The 17,391-nt window shown below is 41.2% G+C and overlaps 2 protein-coding genes across 2 annotated transcripts; both read right to left on the bottom strand.

Annotated features, from left to right (window-relative positions):
- Positions 1–5,094: 5,094 nt before the first annotated feature.
- LOC118430120 lies at positions 5,095–11,344 on the bottom strand. The gene is made up of 13 exons (XM_035840831.1): positions 11,335–11,344; positions 11,300–11,304; positions 10,898–11,249; positions 10,411–10,695; positions 10,032–10,253; positions 9,679–9,774; positions 8,628–8,768; positions 8,347–8,490; positions 7,776–7,928; positions 7,511–7,573; positions 7,284–7,346; positions 6,756–6,959; positions 5,095–6,542 (listed from the first exon to the last, which is right to left on the bottom strand). Exons 1-13 carry the CDS (start codon positions 11,342–11,344, stop codon positions 6,373–6,375), a joined length of 1,908 nt encoding a protein of 635 aa, XP_035696724.1. The 3' UTR covers positions 5,095–6,372.
- LOC118430119 lies at positions 11,236–16,940 on the bottom strand. Its single transcript, XM_035840830.1, has 12 exons — positions 16,596–16,940; positions 15,053–15,882; positions 14,654–14,830; positions 14,354–14,449; positions 14,045–14,128; positions 13,457–13,540; positions 13,192–13,320; positions 12,895–12,972; positions 12,558–12,764; positions 12,232–12,330; positions 11,885–12,034; positions 11,236–11,561 (listed from the first exon to the last, which is right to left on the bottom strand). The coding sequence occupies exons 2-12, from the start codon at positions 15,756–15,758 to the stop codon at positions 11,383–11,385; spliced, it is 1,989 nt and encodes a 662-aa protein (XP_035696723.1). The 5' UTR covers positions 15,759–15,882; positions 16,596–16,940; the 3' UTR covers positions 11,236–11,382.
- Between the last annotated feature and the right edge of the window lie 451 nt (positions 16,941–17,391).

Genomic DNA, 17,391 nt, shown 5'->3' with positions numbered 1-17,391 from the left:
ATGGTATCTGTATCTGTCCTTCGGCGTAACACACCAGCTGGTAAACATACAGTGGATGTATTTGCTTACCGGATCCGGATTTGACTTTATCGATCCTTTTTTCTTGTTTGAAACCTCTGTGTAAGTCAGACTTGTGCTGCCAATACTGTTTCTCTTCATACGGAACATGGTCATCTGAAGAAGACACTGGGCTGTCGACACTCTTCTGTCTTTTCAGTTTATGGTGCCGTGTCCACGGTTCCTTTCTGTTTGCTCCGTGAGCGTTTTTCTTCTGCAAGTCTAGTGTCTTTGTCTCTGCCTCTTTGGAGGCTGGAATTCCGGAATGAGACATGGCTTAGAATGGTATATCATTGCATGATTAGATACTACTGCTGCATGTCCTTCATACGAAATACACAATACCTTTCATTTTCTTAACATAAATGCGTATGAGTAGATTATGTATGACCATTAGATTAGAATTCAACGTTTTTCTAGAGGAGTAGAACTGATTATCTAGTTCGTTGCTACAAGTAGACGAAAATGTGAAATGCCTACTTTCTCTAGACCTTGTGGCTCGGCCATTTCCAGCTTTGACGAATACATCGTTGACATCTTCAGTCAGGTGTTCTTCTACTCCCTCTCCAATGGCACCAAGCTCGCCGAGCTTTCTTGTCGATTCAGCCGGCCTAGTCAACAGCGATCCTACCAAAGTTTTTTTTAAAGCATAGAGGTTAAAGATCATATCATCTTTGCCTGGAGGGCAATATCTTCTTAAAAAAAATCATTGTACGAGAGGGAATAAGTAAGTAACGTATGTATGATTCTTCCTTAATTTTCATCAAATACCCGTGATAATGAAGACTATTGGAGCTGTTCGAAAGATCTTCATTGAGCATCTTTGGGCAGTTTTGTACAGTCAGTGAACACATTGTTGTAAGAGTCTGAGACAACTAGAAAATGGGACGTATTCTAGATTCCATATCCGTACCATGATGGTGTTTTGATTTGTACTTGATGTTTAGATCCGGCATTGATCCTCCAAACTGGGAAGACATGGAAGAGTTGAACATTGCAGCGTCGGGGAAACCTAAGTACATTTTGACCAACAAATGCACATTTAAATGTTACTCCATTGAAATGAATAAACCTTTCTATGATCAACAAATGTTCAATTTATAAACAATGTACAAACTAGGTGAATTAGCAAACAGTTCCAATATCAATAATAGTGGTATTTGGCATATTCTACCTCCTGAATCGTAGGAGTGCCGTCTCTCGTTATCAATAACCGTATGTCGGACATGATGACGTTCAATCCACTGATGAATACCGCTCTGTGTCCTCTGCCTCTTCATGATTTTAGAGTTCCAATATTGAACACGTTCGTTGTGAAGAGTTCGTCTTCTCAGGAGACCCGTCACTCTAGAGATTCCTAATAAATAAATGTAATTGATGACTTTGATACTTAGATGATAGCATATTTCTTTGATAAACGTTCTATTATTATTGGTAGTATTTAGGCACTGTTTTAATCTACCGTAATTGCCTGGTCACATCGCCATTGCTTTCACTGAGTGGAGTGGGCATTTACATACTGTGATCCTTTAGCACGTTGTTAAACTAGAAAAAAGCATTCATTAAGGGTAAGCCTCTGTATCCCATTATTCGTACTTTATTTCCTTCGAGCGTGCTATACTTACGATGTCTTTGTCCTTCGTTGATGTTCACATCTAGCCCTTCAAACTGTGAAGTCGGATATATGGCAGCACCTCTGAACACCCCTGGTGAAGAGCCAACAGCGTCACCTTGAGCTGACCATAGGTAAATCTTTTGGACTAACAACTGAAGTTTGATAATTATTTCTTTGCCAATGGGGAGTGTAACAGACTAAACTCTATGCAATAGATCGGTCATCAAGGATAATCTTGAGATAATGAAGAGATTATTAGGGTTTGGTAGGACTGTCTAAATACAGTTTAACATTCTGTGAATGGGACCAAAATAAAGTTTAACATGCTTCCTAGCACTATGTATGCAAATATAAGGTGTTTTCTAAACTTCTAATTCCCGGGCGTTTTTACAGGTTTATGCCATATGATAATCCATGATTGACGAATGTACATTCGCTATGGGCTGTTTTGTCCTCATAAATGCATGCCCATACAATCATGTATTTTCTGCACAGTCTTAGCTTTTGAGGCAATGCGGGAGTGTTTCCTACGCCTGTCACCTGAGTCTGTGCTGTCACTATGATCTTCATCGACATGGCGATTTTCCAGCCAGTTTCGGACAGTGTCGATTATCAACCTTTGAAGAGCTGGTCTTTTCCCCAAATCCCCGGACCGAGATTGGTCTAAGACAAAAGCGATTTACGTCATCGGGAGGCATTACGAAGCTAATTAAAGGTAAACATTATGAAACATGAGGCATACAAATCAGGGTCATGTGCATAATTTATGATGAAAAGCTACATCTTTAATGAGATAACTTTTTCATAATTTGAACAATTTCTGTTATTTTAGCAGATGACCAACTGAGACAATTTATACAAATGAGCACCTTATTTGCATGATCTACGGGAAGTACTACACTAGAAAAGGTTAATCTCATTTGACGAAGGTGTGAGGTCGTGGAACTCTAGTTTTACCCAATATATACAGAACCAGAGGCAGGCACGAATGTGCTCGTGTTATGATGCATCGGACTGTTTGCAGTGAATGCTACTTGATTGAATATTACCCAATCTACGCCCCGCCTCACCTGTGTTTGGATTGCTGCCATTCTTAACGATGAAGCTTGATGTAGGGGACCACTGATCAGTGTCATTGGTGTCGCCGTAGTAGTGATCCTTACCTGTGGAATGGCTCAGGATGTTACTTAGGAGGTTTACTGATGCTGACAGCTTTTTCAGGGCCGATTGCATTTGGGGCTGCTGGTTGATGCCCTGTAATGCTATTGGAGGTGGCGCTGTGAGATTGGCTGGGACAGGTGCACTTAGATCGCGAACAGTTGCACCAAGTGTCCGTGATGCCGGGTCAAGGTCTGCTGCTGATGTTCCCAGAGCAGCTCGTAGTCTAGCGATCTCTTGCTGTAGCCGGTTTACCTCATATTGACGTAAAAGTCTGTCTCTTTCTGCCTGTAACCTAGCGATCTCATCTTCTGAAACGACATGGGAAGAGGAACTTTCCTGTGCTGCACTTTCAGGAGTTGAGGTGGTATGTCTCTCTCCTCCAGGTGATTCCTGAGAATCAACTGCACGCATGGACGCCCGTCGCCGCCGTGGTGGCGCCCGTAGCCGCCATATACATTCGGGACCAAACCTATTCCCTGCTTCTTCATGTTTTGTGTCTGGTCTACCACACGCTGAGCACATCTCCGTGGCACTAGTCTTCTCCATTGAAACCATTCAAATATGACGAGTCAACCTCCACGTCTACTGTGAGTCTGTTTGCCTCATTAGGCATAGCCGTAAAGCTGCGACAGCTACAGTTGTGTTACTATATCATGTTGAATGTTTGAAATCTTTGCTGTGTAGACCTGTATTAGATAAGCAATATTCACATCATAACCAAAGTTGAAGTGATAAGACGTTGTCTGTTCGAAAATACACTTTGCACAAAGAGCTTGAAACTATGTCATATCTTTGAGCTCCGTGAATATTTAGTTATAATTATATCATTGCGAATATCGTTTAGTGAGCTTTACAATGATTGTGCATCCATGTTTTCCGATTATTAGCATGATGTGTCATATCATTTAAAACCTTGTTTATTTTCCTGTAATATGACGCCAGTACCTCGTTTGCCATATTCACGATTTCGTGCAAGAGGTAAAATGATGAACTGAGTTCGTTGATATACTGGGTCGACCAACAAGTGCCAAACTCCCCTCCCCTGTCAAAGTTTCCGAGATTTCTGTGCAAAGTTTAAAATTCTACAGTAAATAGCATCTTCGATGAAAAATACATACATTCCTCTGTGCTTTATGGTGTGTGGTGCATGCACGTACATGTACAGATCATTCCATACAAGATCGATAGGCAAAATTTGCCTGTTTGAAATCTGTCTAGTCCTTATAAGGATAAACATTTCCCACGCTGTGCGTGACATGTGAAAGATTCTGTTAGTTCTGGGTCACCAATTCGTTACGTTTGTATATCATCGACAGCCCTCCTTCCCCCCATATAACACATAATTCATCGACTAGTTATTTATTATTGGTCAGTTTATTTCAATATTGGAAAATATCAGGGACCGTTCCTTTGCAAAATGATCGAAAACTACCACCAAAAACGCCTTACTTAGACAGTTGCAACGGTTACTCGTCAGACGAGAATCATTGAACATATTAGTCTCCCTTGGTGTGTACGTGTCCGTGCTGTTACATAACATTACTGTAACCATTTTAGGTCGACCTTCAACTAAAGTCTGTTCTGTAACATGTGCAGTAACTATATTCAGTAACTTTGTTTAGTAACTGTTTGTAATACACTCCACATGACCCGACCCATAGTTCGTCCGAAGCCATGTGTATAACCTATAAGATATAATGCCTGCTACTACCAAAGTACTGCTATTAGTATTACCAAAGGTAGCCATGTAGTCCATACAACAGTTGATGATTATTTACTATTCGTACCTACCTGATTTTCAGGAACTGCTCAATACTTGAGACAAGTTGCAAATAGACAGTGCCACCAGAAATACAGAAGATACATGCACACTAAAAATTCACATAGAGCTCGCTGTACAGAATCTTACGATCAGACACGTACATCGGCGCGGCAGGGTCAGAGGGAACATTTTATCTACCTGCACATTGTTTCTCCTCAGGTCAATGGCCGAATTAATCATGGTAGAAGGATTATATAAGAAAGGTCACAGGAACCGTTTAGTTTGTCTGCAATGTATGATAATGAAGGCAACGTATGACAACGTTACGACAACCGTTTTTTTTTTCGTGGTGAAACTTGTCAATCACAGACAGTCTTTAGTTCTGTGGTAAGTGCCACACAATTACACACAGGGATCCCCTGTCGTGGAATGGGGCGTTATTTTAGCATTTTAAAAGAAAGTTACACGGGCACAAATTCAGCTTCGTTACATTAGGGCTTTTATTTGTATGTCCTTGAATGAAATGTCGTTTTAATGTGTTTGTATCACTGTGCTATTGTATTAACGTATCTGTGTGTGGACGTGTTTATGACATTGTTGCCATAGGTGGATTGTGCCAAGTTTAGCATGTTCACTGCTGCCAGTAGTACCACTATATTCCGCCAGGGGAGCTATATAATGGCGGGAAGATCAAACAGACATCTTTCAATTATTTACGGTAAGATAGAACGGTCGTGTTGATATACACAGACTCTGCTCTACTATACATCATGCTAATTTGTGGTGAAGGATCCGATGGCAAGGATAAAGTATTGCAATGTTTGAAGGGATGCCAGTGACATAATCTATACCTGAGTCTTGACGCTGCCAATGATTGATAATATAATGGAGCTCTATTTGTAATTAGTTCTTGCCCTATGGGCTATTTGCAACATAAAACAGTATATCAAAATAGTATAACGTTACAGACAGTGCAAGATGACAGTGATGACATGTTTTCTGCTATAAATACAGTAATATATTAAATTCTTGATACAATTGATAATATATAGCATCAGACATATGATTGGTGCAAACATCAAGTTGTATATTACAAAACTAGAGTTCCACTACAACATACCTTCGCCAATGATTTTAACTTTTACAACTGGTGTATTAATTGTGTTTGTCATTGATTATGCAAATAAGGTCCTAATTCAAATAAATAATATTAGTTGATAATCTCCTTCACCCAAATTACAGACTTGCACAATCTACGTCAAGTTTTCTTACGAAGTATACAAATGAGGCATCATGTTCAATGTAAATAATCCCCAAATGCTAGATGTAAGAAATTTCCGTCTTTTACCACAACGGGATTATAGCATTTCCTCATTTATCATGCATATAAATTAGTTCTTTATTTGCATAATATTTATCTATATTCTTCTCTTTTTCATTTACAAATGGCACATGTTTCAATAGTCCTATAATGAAACAGAGCGGGTTTAGTCAATTTCCTCATGAACACAAACACACACACAAACGCTACCCAAACTACAACCTTCTTGGAAAATGTAAATATAAACTTCCTGACAAAGGTAACTATAATGAAACTAGCGCAAAGGAAAATTAGCAAGCATAACATTTACGTTAATGTTGTCCAGAACAAAACTTCGCAGAAAGACAATTCCCACAGTACAGTTCGCATGAAAGTTCATACTGAAAAGATTTTTCCACGCAGACATTTTGTTCTCAGTTGTCCCAAAACCAAAGGACCAGTTGAAAATTTGAAGGTTTAAAATAAGTCAACAAAGAAGTCGCGGACTGGGTTGTCGCCCCTCCTCGTTGGATTGTCGCCTTGTCTGCCGGCAGCCCGACTGGAGTTGGTCGTTGCTGGATCTCTGTCGTCTGATCCGCCTATTCCCAGGAAGTTCCAGAATGAAGACTCTTCTTCTGCCTTTTGCCCTAAAATCAGTGACAGAACGAAGAACAGAATGTTTCATCAGCCCAGGTTAAGAAATACAACAAATTTTGTCTATTTCATCAGAGGTAAAAGGGAAAAAAAGGCATCAAATGTTTGTACCACACTGTCCACACTTGTTTCTGGGAATAATGGTTGTTAATCAATAGACCAGTAGAATGCTAGGGCTCGCTTGTCTATCTCTTTTGGATACCGACCTCTTCTTTCACTCATCTGACTCAGCATCTCAGGACTCATGTCACTTATGCGCATCTCGCCGTCGCCTCTTTCTTTGTCGTCTTTTTTGCCAAAGACCTTCAAAATGTTGAGATCTGCCCGGGCTTTGTCGTCCTCTCCAGCGTCCTCATCCTCACGGGAGCCAAAAATGAATGCCTTAATGTCATCCGTCCAGGCCGGGGTTTCTGAAGATAATGATGTTATAAAAAAAGCTTTTTTTTTAGAAAGACAAATATGCAGGCAAACACTGCAGCAGTTGTCATTTATTACAGAGACAACTGCCCTATCATTGAATTGCAATTGCTGCATGGAACAGAATGACTTCTAGTCATAGACTCGTATCGTATACAGTACCCATGCTAACATGAGAACATACAAGAGGCCGACCGTCTAACTAGATTGTGCGTACGTTTACTGCTACATCTATGTCTACATAAGAATGATTCTAAGCATTCATTGGGCATTGAATAGTAATAGAATTAGAAAAGTAAAACGTATTAGCAACCCACCTTCATGAATGCCTCCCCGTCGTTCAGATGATCCCAATATATTTGAAAAGATAGAGCCAGTATCTGACAACAAACGCACAAAACAAAGCAATGGTCAAATTAGTATATTGTACCCTAACATTACTGCTGCAATATAAAAGGTGTAAAAGTTAGCACAATACATCGTATAGGTAGTCGACAACTTGGTCATGTAGGAAATCATACGAATTTATAAAAGACTATCCTACCTTGCTGCTTGCTTTCATCCGGCGACACACCAAAGGTCTGGCCTAGGCTTCGGAGGAAGCCAACTGGATTGACGGAACAACATCATAACCGCAGTTACAATATATATATATAGTTACGTGTAATGAATGGTCCTAAATGTGTTTCTGATGATTCAGGAAGCGTTAATTACTACCGGAAGTGTTGGAAATCAAATGAATGGCATTGTGGCCAAATAAGTATTGCATTTAGTCGGATAAGAATGGTCTAATCTATTCTATGACCAACCTGGCTCTTTGTCTGTACCAGCTGAGGCTCTTCCCCCATCTTCACCTTTTGCCCAAGCCCCCATCTCAGTGGAAATCAGAGCTGGACCTGGCTTATCTTTTTGTTGTCTCCCGCCAAAGGAACGCAGTATGCTGTTCACACCGCCGGCTTCCCCTGCATGAATTATAGTGCATTTCTCCACCAGATTTTGTAAAAGTCTTCTGCATTTGAGTTTGACAGTATCAGTAATTCTAGACCATTCTTGGTATCAGAGGTTTTCTAATAAAAAGTAAGACAGGCTAAATTGTCCTTACATTATATTTCATTGTCATTGTAATTGATTAAAGTGCTATCAAACAAATACCATACTGACAAAGGTATTGATAGTGACAATACTTTCAGGATGGGAGACAATGTTCATTTTAGTCGTCGATTGCAACAAGACCTATATCTATATCCATATATCTATACATCTCTCTCTCCCTCCCTCTCTCTCTCTCTCTATTTACATACAGGTATATATATAGCGAGAGAGAGAAATAGAGATAGGAGTATAGATATATATTAGATACGAGTACATATCCTATGTTACCATGTTCCTGGTTGCCACCATCCTCGCCTCCTGCAAAACTGCCAATGAACGGAGCGGCCCGATTTCTGTCTTCCTGGATTTTCCCATCTTTATCCCAAGACAAACTTAAAGACTGTTTCAGATCTCCCAGGAAACCAAGAGAGCCTAAGAAAACATTTAAGCATATATGAATTAAAATCTAAAATTCGGCATGATTTAATGTTCACACAAGGTGTAACAAAAATAGCTTGTAACTGTATTTTTGTACATGATAAAGCAAATATTAGTGTGAAATCACAAACCCGAGTCATCCGGCGCCTTCCTATGTGATCTGCCGGTGTCTTCGCCCCAACCGATTTCGCCCGCTTCCTTGGGGTTCTTTTCCTTCTGTTCATCACTACCCACCAAGTTCAGAAAGGATCCCTTGAAACCGTCGAAGAAACCTGTGAATATCACATTCAGTAAAGATGTATGAATCAATATTTGTTGGTTAGTTCTGGTGTTATTATCAGCAAGTTATGCTGAAATGTATAGGCGCTTATTTAGTATATTAAGTTCGTACGCATTATCACCAAAAAGCCATGGCCAGACGACGCCAACCAATCAGAAGGTTCCATTTCCCGCATAACCCAAGCCCGATATACTTTCCGCCTCCAGGGTATATGTCCCGTTCTCATGTATTCAACCATTAGTTAGTAGGGGATCTTACAATTACAATGCTGGGAACGAGAGCCGCCAAAATGGCGCCGCAACTCAAAGACGAACCGTTGAAAACGTAGGGATGGATCACAAACAGTGACATTACGGCTCGTGCATGAAGTGATGGAAAACTTTTTTTTTCGCCCAGTCACGCAGGTAAGAAGGTTCGGGAGGTGGGGAGAGCAGCAATCCGGCCCGGCCAGCAATAAAAAGGGCCGGACGAACAAAACTCGGTCTCGTCTATAGGCTACTAAACAATTTAACAAGCGAATGCGCCCTCCGGAACTGAGTCGTCACGGCTAGATACATCTATATGACAATATCTATATGATAATAACGTTATCATCATACAGACATTGTCATATAGATGTACTACACATTGCATTCTACGTGTCTTTGATATTGTCTCATTTCCTCGGCCACCCATGTCTTGTACATTTTATTATAGAGCAGATTTAAACGAATTTGAAAATGTGAACAAAATTGATATGGCAAATGAAACTTATGATTATGTCTACATCTATAGTATGGACAACAAGCGTCGTAGGATATGATTTATTTTGCTATATGAGAGATGATTGAGAGGATCTAGGAACATAACGCTGAAAACCGAAAGGCTAAGATAATCATTTGTCATTATGAAGAAGTACATACCAGACATTGTGTTGGTGTCGGCTTGCAGTTTTGATTTGGCCGAGTCCAATCCCCCTGCATCATTTTCTGTTGAAGCCCAACCCTTTGAAGTATTTCCTGTGTGAACGATATTGTTTATGATATCTGTGTGTACTAGCTGTCACCACGTTTATTATTATCGAATGCTGGTGCATGCATATGATAACGAAGCTTTTCATCAAAGACCTGGCTCCTTTTAGATCTTAGATTACAGCATGGTTGAATTGTTTTTTTTGGGGGGGGGGGGGCAAACATTCATGCGAGCGCAGATGTCATCCATATAATCAAATCTACATGGCCCTACATAAATCCTTGTCAAAACGTAGGGTACTTACTCTTTTGGTCTATGCCTTCTGATCTTTGTCCCACCTTCAAGCCACTCGATAGATTACCCTTGCCTTCATCCAGTTGTTCTACCCATTTCTTGACGAACCCGGGTTTGCCGTCAGAAGACGTCCCTGTGCTCACCCTGCCCCTAAGATTGCCTCTGTCCCTCGCACTCGGACGTTGATCCCGAATGGGTCGCTTTTTATCGACGTCCACAGATCGCGAGCGAACTGCATAATCGATGACAAAAAATAAATAAGACCACCAAAAAGCCAGGCAATGAAACCAACCAACAAAGAAGACTTTTTCCAATGATTACTAAGGACAATATCCTAGTAATTAGGCATCTTTCTAGCAACATTTTTCCTTACGGGTCAGAACATTTACCTTGTTCATTCTTTTTCGCCCTTCTAGGAGTATCTCTTCTAGATGGGTTCACAGATTTCTGACGTCTGCTCGGACTTCTAGAGGGGCTATGATGTCTTCTTCGACTTCTCGATGTGCTGTGGCGTCTCCTTGGACTTCTGGGTGGACTACCTGGTTTCTTTGTACCTCTAGAGGAACTGCGAGGTTCTCTGTGATTTTCCGGTGTTTCCTTTTTACGTCTGACATCCTGTTTTTCTGGCTGTTTACCTGATGAATGGGCCGAGTCAACCCTGGATTCTACATCATCTGCCAAAGAAACCAAAGAAATAGTCTTAATCACCTGGACCTAACACGGTAGAACGTGATCACCTTTAATTGGGACTTTGTGGCAATATAAACCCCCGAGACATTGTTGCAAAGAGAAATCAAATGGATGCTTTTAAGATATCTGATATATGTATATATAAACATATGTATGTGGTGTTGATAGTTCTAACTTAACTGTCACCTCTTGGCTGGTGTTCCTGTCTTCTGTCCGTTTTGGGGATTCTCTCGTCCTCGAAGAAGTGCGCTATAATGTCTGCAGTGGCTCTACTTTCAACACCAGAAGCCGTTTTCGACTCTCTGTTGCGTGATTTGAGATCCTGCTGCTTCCTTGACTGGTCATGATGAGACTGGTTGGACCGTCTTCTCGAAGCTTCCTCAGATGTTGTGAGGCCTTGGGAAGCGTCAGTAGTGGTCGATTCTACGAAAAGTAACGTATATGTTTTTAATTGAGCGGAGAAGGCTGAAACAAAGAAATATGTGAATATTTTAAAGATATATGTGAAGCTACTTGATGTAAATTGCGAGAAAAAATACTAGTTTCCAGATTTGGGATATTGAAGTCAAAACTACGTTGAAGTTGAACGCTTGCTTCTCAATAGATGCTATTTCAATGGCAGCATATATACATGTACAACTACGAATGGAATGATATAGAGAAGGAGATTGTTACTCACTTCTATTAGGTCGTCTGTTGTTGATGCTATTGTCGGCTAATGCCTTGGTACCTGTGCCCACTGCCTTAGATACTTCATCAACCTTAATGTCTCCCTTAAGGGCACTGCGGGATCCATCGCTGTGTTTCGAAATTCTTTTGTCTTTATACTGGGTTGAGGTAGAAGGAAACTCTGCAAAAGATTTAGGCTTGGTTTAGGACTTATGTGAGAATGATTATTATTTTGTAATACAAAATAACGTTTGCTTTGTTTGACAAGACATTATGTTCATTGTATGAAAGGCATTTCGGTGTCCTGAACATCTGAGTACATTAGAATGATGACTTACCCAATACCTCTATGGTCAAATAAATACCGAATAAAGCTAAAGATGTGATCGTTGAATGGCAATGGTATTAGTTACAAGTACTGTAACAGAAAAACCAGCTGCTCAAAGACGCTCATTAAATGCTATCACTGTTGCTGAATTGAAAAATTAAATGCGATTCACTAACTTTCTCTCAGCTTTGCGACTTGGCCTTTCCCTGATTGTATGTGTTCATCTCTGACATCTTCGGGTAGAGATTCTTCAACCCCCTCTCCAATGGCACCTAGCTCGCTCAGCTTTCTCGATGACTCAGTCGTCCCACGGGACCATAACGAGCCTGTCATGATTAAACACGGATGATTACTGTCACTTGGAGAGCAACAATTTCTTCAAATGAACTTTTGTGTACCAAAGGATGACTGGCTGTTTGGCTTCAAACAATATTACTGCGATGTTATGAATATATCATTGTACTCAATATGTAAAGAGGCAAAATATATTTTTAAATTTTATGATGATGTTCTCCATGCATACCGTGGTAGTGCTTTCCTTTGAAGCTTTGTAGATCTGGCATTGATCCTCCAAAATGGGATGAGCTGGATATCTCCGCTTCGGTGGATCCTACATATGGGCCTACATATCATCGACAGAGGATGAATAAGCAATTGTACATATGTTGCAATTAGTAATTTCTAATCCTCGAATAACACAAATGAAATCATCCTTCATATCATATCACCCTGTTTACACAACATTAATTCAATTCCAGCAACAAATCAAATTGTTAGATAACAATCGTCAAAGTAAACATCATACTTCTAAACTTAGCAATACAACAATTATAATCTGACACGATTTACCTCTTTGATGACCACCTGTATCGGAGTAGTGCCTCCTCCTGTCAACGGGCGCTGGACCGGACTGATGATGATGATATTCAAGCCAGTTTTCAACAGCACTTATCTGTATTCTTTTCTTCTCATGCATAATCAGTTTAGAGTTCCAATACTGTACACGTTCATTTTGAGCGCTCCGTCTTCTCATTAAACCTTCTGTCCGAGTGAGGCCTGCATAAATGATGTATGACGAGATGCTTAAATCATGTGCACACTGTCGCGTGATCTACTGTAATCATAAAGTCTTACGAAATGAAAAATAAAAGTTATTCATTCCTGCTTTGAGTACTACTACACCTACCTGTGTCACGCGGTGGGATGTTAGCTGGTCTTTGTTGTCCTAACTGGAAAGATTGTGAGCTCGCAGGAATCCGGGATTCTTTGTCAGGAGAACAAAAGCAAACGTCAAAACGTAGCAAAAAGACAATATTGCTCTGAACGTATTACGTCCGATAATGCAGGACTTATGCCGTTGATATGCGCACCTATTTCACTACGAATTTGTATACCGCTGTTCAAAATGCTACAAGCTAAACACGACTTTATAAAGGTCATTGATGATGAGATAAGATAGATGCTAATTAGATGCTGTACTTACGGCGCCTTTGTCCATCGCTGCTATTTACATCTGGCACGGATCCACCAAACGGCGACGTTGGAGAAACTGTAGGACTTCTGACTCCTATTGAAGGGCCGGCTGCGGGGTACTTAAAATGTTCTCCTTTGCCTTCAACAGATAGAACTTGAATGTTAGCTTTCGTATGTCCACACTACTGTGTGATCTTCTTTAATAGTTACGTCCTACAACGTACAAAATAAAAGTTCTTTATCACTCAATCTGTTTACTGTAAGAATGTACCTACCTTGGTCGCGTCTCGTGATGTTAAATTTAGTCGGTCTTTGTTGTCCTAACTGGAAGGATTGGGACCTCTGAGGAATCCGGGATTCTTTGTCAGGAGAACAACAACAAACGTCAATAAAGGCAAGAGACAGAAGATTGCTCTGATTGTATTACGTCTATTAGGTCATGTCTTACGCCGTTGAAATGCGCACCTATTCCACTACGAATTCATATACAGCCTTTAAAACTGCTACATGACTAAAACACGAATTCATAAACGGCCATTGCTGATGAGATGCCACAGATGCTAATTAGATAACGTGTGTTGTACTTACGGTGTCGTTGTCCATCATTGCTATCTACATCTAGTACATCTGGCATTGATCCACCAAACGGCGAAGCTGGAGAGACTGTAGGACTCACTCCTATTGAAGGGCCAGCTGCGGGGTAATTAAAATGTTCTCCTTTGCCTTTAATAGATACAATTTGAAAGTTAGCGTTAGTATGTCCACAATATCGTACAATCTATGGTAATCATCAAGTCCTACAAAGTGCAAAATAAAAGTTCTTCATCTGTCGATCTATCTGTTTTGTGTAATAATGTACCTACCTTGGTTGCGTCTCTTGATGTTCAATGCACTCGGCCTTTGTTGTCCTAACTGGAAGGATTGGGACCTCGCAGGCATCCGGGATTCTTCGTCAATGTCAGCAACATCAAACGTCAGTAAAGGCAATAGATATTAGAAGATTGCTAGGATCGTATTATGTCAGTTACATCATGTCATATTTTGTATCTGTGTTCTTTCCATTGTGAATTTTATGAACAGTGTATATGCTAACTACACATTTAAATCTTTATGGACCCCCCCCCCCCAAAAAAATAAAGGCAGGTCATCTCCTAAAGGTGTGCTGTACTTACGGTGTCTTTGACGGTATCTTTGTCCATCGTTGCTATTTACATCTGGCATTGATCCACCAAACTGTGACGCTGGAGACACCACGGGACTTCGGACTCCTATTGAATACCACATAATACGTTACCTTGAGATGAGTTTGATTACTATCTAAAGAGTTTATGTAGGGTTGAATCTCTTCCAATAGATACATGTACAAGTTTGAATTTTGTTTGAAACAGTGACCTTATTGCCAAGAAGGTGCGTCATTGAGAAGCGTTTAAGTTATATTTGGAAACAATATAGAAGCACATCGTGGCTGTCACCTGAGTCTGTGCTGCCACTTCTGACGTCTTCACCAGGATGTGCGGCGTGGCTATTTTCCAGCCAGTCTCGAACGTGGTCGATTCCCACCCTTGTCTCGCCATGTATTCTACTCAATTGTCGAAGGCGCTGACTCTGAATGGCCAATCGTCTTCTCATATATCCAGTCCGCGATGCAACTGATTGATATAAAACAGAATATATGACTAGATGACTAGTCCAGAGCATGATTTCAAGGCGGGTGCATTGGGTGGTACTCAACGACCTGGTTAGCCACATACAACTTCTAGAATCTTCGTAGTACTTAACGTCAATCATTACTCATAACAGCTTTACAAACTTTTTTACTGACTTGTAAAGGCCAAATGCTGCTTGATTTCCAAATCTTCACTGCCGCATACCTGAGTTAGGATCACGGTCCTTCTGGACAAAGCTTGATGAAGGAGACCATTGGTCAGTGTCAATTGTTTCTTGATCCGCATGGTACTCATCCCCATCCGTGGAATGGCCCAGGATGTCGTTTAGAAAGTCCACAGACGTTGACAGCTTTCTCAGAGCCGTCTGGATCCTAGGCTGGTGTTTAACATCCTGTAGTGTGATTGGAGGTGGGATATTGGTTATGGCAGGTGCACTAGGTTCGCGAGCAGATGCTCCAAGTGCCTGTGTTGGTGGAGGCGGGGCGATGTCTGCTGCTGATGTTCCCAGAGCAGCTTGTAGTCCAGCAATCTCTTGCTGCAGTCGGGTTGCCTCATATTGACGTAAGAGTTTGTCACGTTGTGCCTGTAACCTGGCGATCTCATCCTGTGAAACTGTTTGGGAAGGGGAACTTTCCTCTGGAGCAGCTTCAGGAGGAGAGGTGGCATCTCTCGCTTCTCCAGGCGGTTCCTGAGAATCAGCTGCCCGTTTGGCTGCCCGTTTCCGCCGTGGGGGCGCCCGTAGCCGCCATACACATTTTGAACCAACCTCATTCCCTGCTTCCACATGGTCCTTCACTGGTCTACCACACTTGGTGCACATCTCAGCGTCTGTTGTCTTATCTGTCGAATCGTCCCTGTCTGAAGAATGGATTTCAGCTTCTACCCTGAGCGTGCGTGTACCACCAGACATAGTGGCACGGCTGGGAATGTCATGTCCAATGGCTAGTCATCTGGGTAGGAAAGGTGTGTTTGTGTCGACCCAAGGTAGCAGCTTTTCGTTATATTGCGGTTACACTGCGTTGACACGTTTGATGCTGTGAAAAATATAAGCATATTGTCATGTGTTACGACAAACATACGTGCAAGGAGGTTTTCAAGCTGTAGCGCAGTTCATCATCGATCATTTTATAATAGATACGTTTCACCAATCCATAAGGCTATCATGTCATGTAACAATCAAGCCATAAACACATATCTAAGCTGATCCTAATGTGATCGGAAGGTTCTATTAGTGCTGGGTCACCAAAGGAGTCTTGGATATCAACAACATCAACAAAACATTGATCATTTCCTATCATTCCAGTTAAAATTCAATCAGTATGAATTTTACATTGCCCTTCGGACAGTTCAATTGACCGTGGCAGTGACCCTTACTTAATAAAGGACCCCTATATTTACCTTTAACTGATCCTATAGTCATGTGAAACCTCTTACTTAGGGGTCAAACACTTTCATACAAATGATTCTATTTCGTACCGGTAACGTGCGTTTCAGCTTGAGTATTTCTTCACCTTCGTCTTGCCAACTCCACAACCAATACAATACTTCAGAATAATCAAGACTAATAATTGCAGTTACCTTGCTGCTTCGTACATAACGCCACTCACACTGAGTTTACCGCTGTGATTCAAATCCGGTTCACACCATGACACCATGGAGGTCAGCAACATTGCACACGTTACGCAAACTCACACGGATGCAAATCATCATACCTTACATACACCGCAGTTATACCTATCATACATACCTTCACTTCAGCAGTGATGACACATTTCAGGAAAGACGGGGATAAGAAGTATTTGAGAAAAGCGGGGTCAGAGAGTGTTTCTCTCGGACGGCAGACAACAGTAATGTAAAGGTCTATAGTTTGACATGTGACCTCGGGAGTGATCAGACAGGCACAACCACAAGGGAAGGTCAGAGAGGACGTTATCAGTACGACTTGTCACAGTAGTACAGTCTTTCTGCTTAGAGAGCGAAAATTGTACAAAGTAATGCAAAATGATACCAGTCTTACTAGATCAGTTGAACGTTTGCTAGGAGGAATAAAAGGCAACCATTTGACGACGATCTAACAAATATAACAGGCAAATGTGCCGTGACCCCTTTCGACCAACTATCAAACTCTTTACCATATACCGGTCATGTGTGGATTGAAGACTGGAATCATAAACACATACGCGTTTGTATTGGCGACATTTGAGGTGTAAATTTATAAATATATCCAAGTACTGACAGCTGCATATCTGTGTGTGATATATATCAGAGTGTCTGCACCGGGTGCCTCGGGCACCCTCCTGAGCGGTGGCATGCGCGTGCAGAAATCCAACCCTGCAAGTTTTGTTCGGTTGGGTATGAACAAAATGACCTTTCTTTAAAAAGCTTATGAGCGACCACTGCTTCCAACAAAGTGGATCCCATATTGACTTAAGCTACGCTGGTCGATCGGTAAACGTTTCTTTCTCCTTCTCCAACGCATTTCGAATCGGGAGCGGTTTGAAGACGTTATGTACGTCATGTAATGAACAGTATAAACATAAGGG

The sequence above is a fragment of the Branchiostoma floridae genome, chromosome 14, assembly GCF_000003815.2.
Source record: "Branchiostoma floridae strain S238N-H82 chromosome 14, Bfl_VNyyK, whole genome shotgun sequence".
Classification (NCBI taxonomy): Eukaryota; Metazoa; Chordata; class Leptocardii; order Amphioxiformes; family Branchiostomatidae; genus Branchiostoma; species Branchiostoma floridae.
The sequence above is the reverse complement of the archived record's forward strand: the minus strand, read 5'-3'. Positions and strand labels throughout refer to the sequence as shown.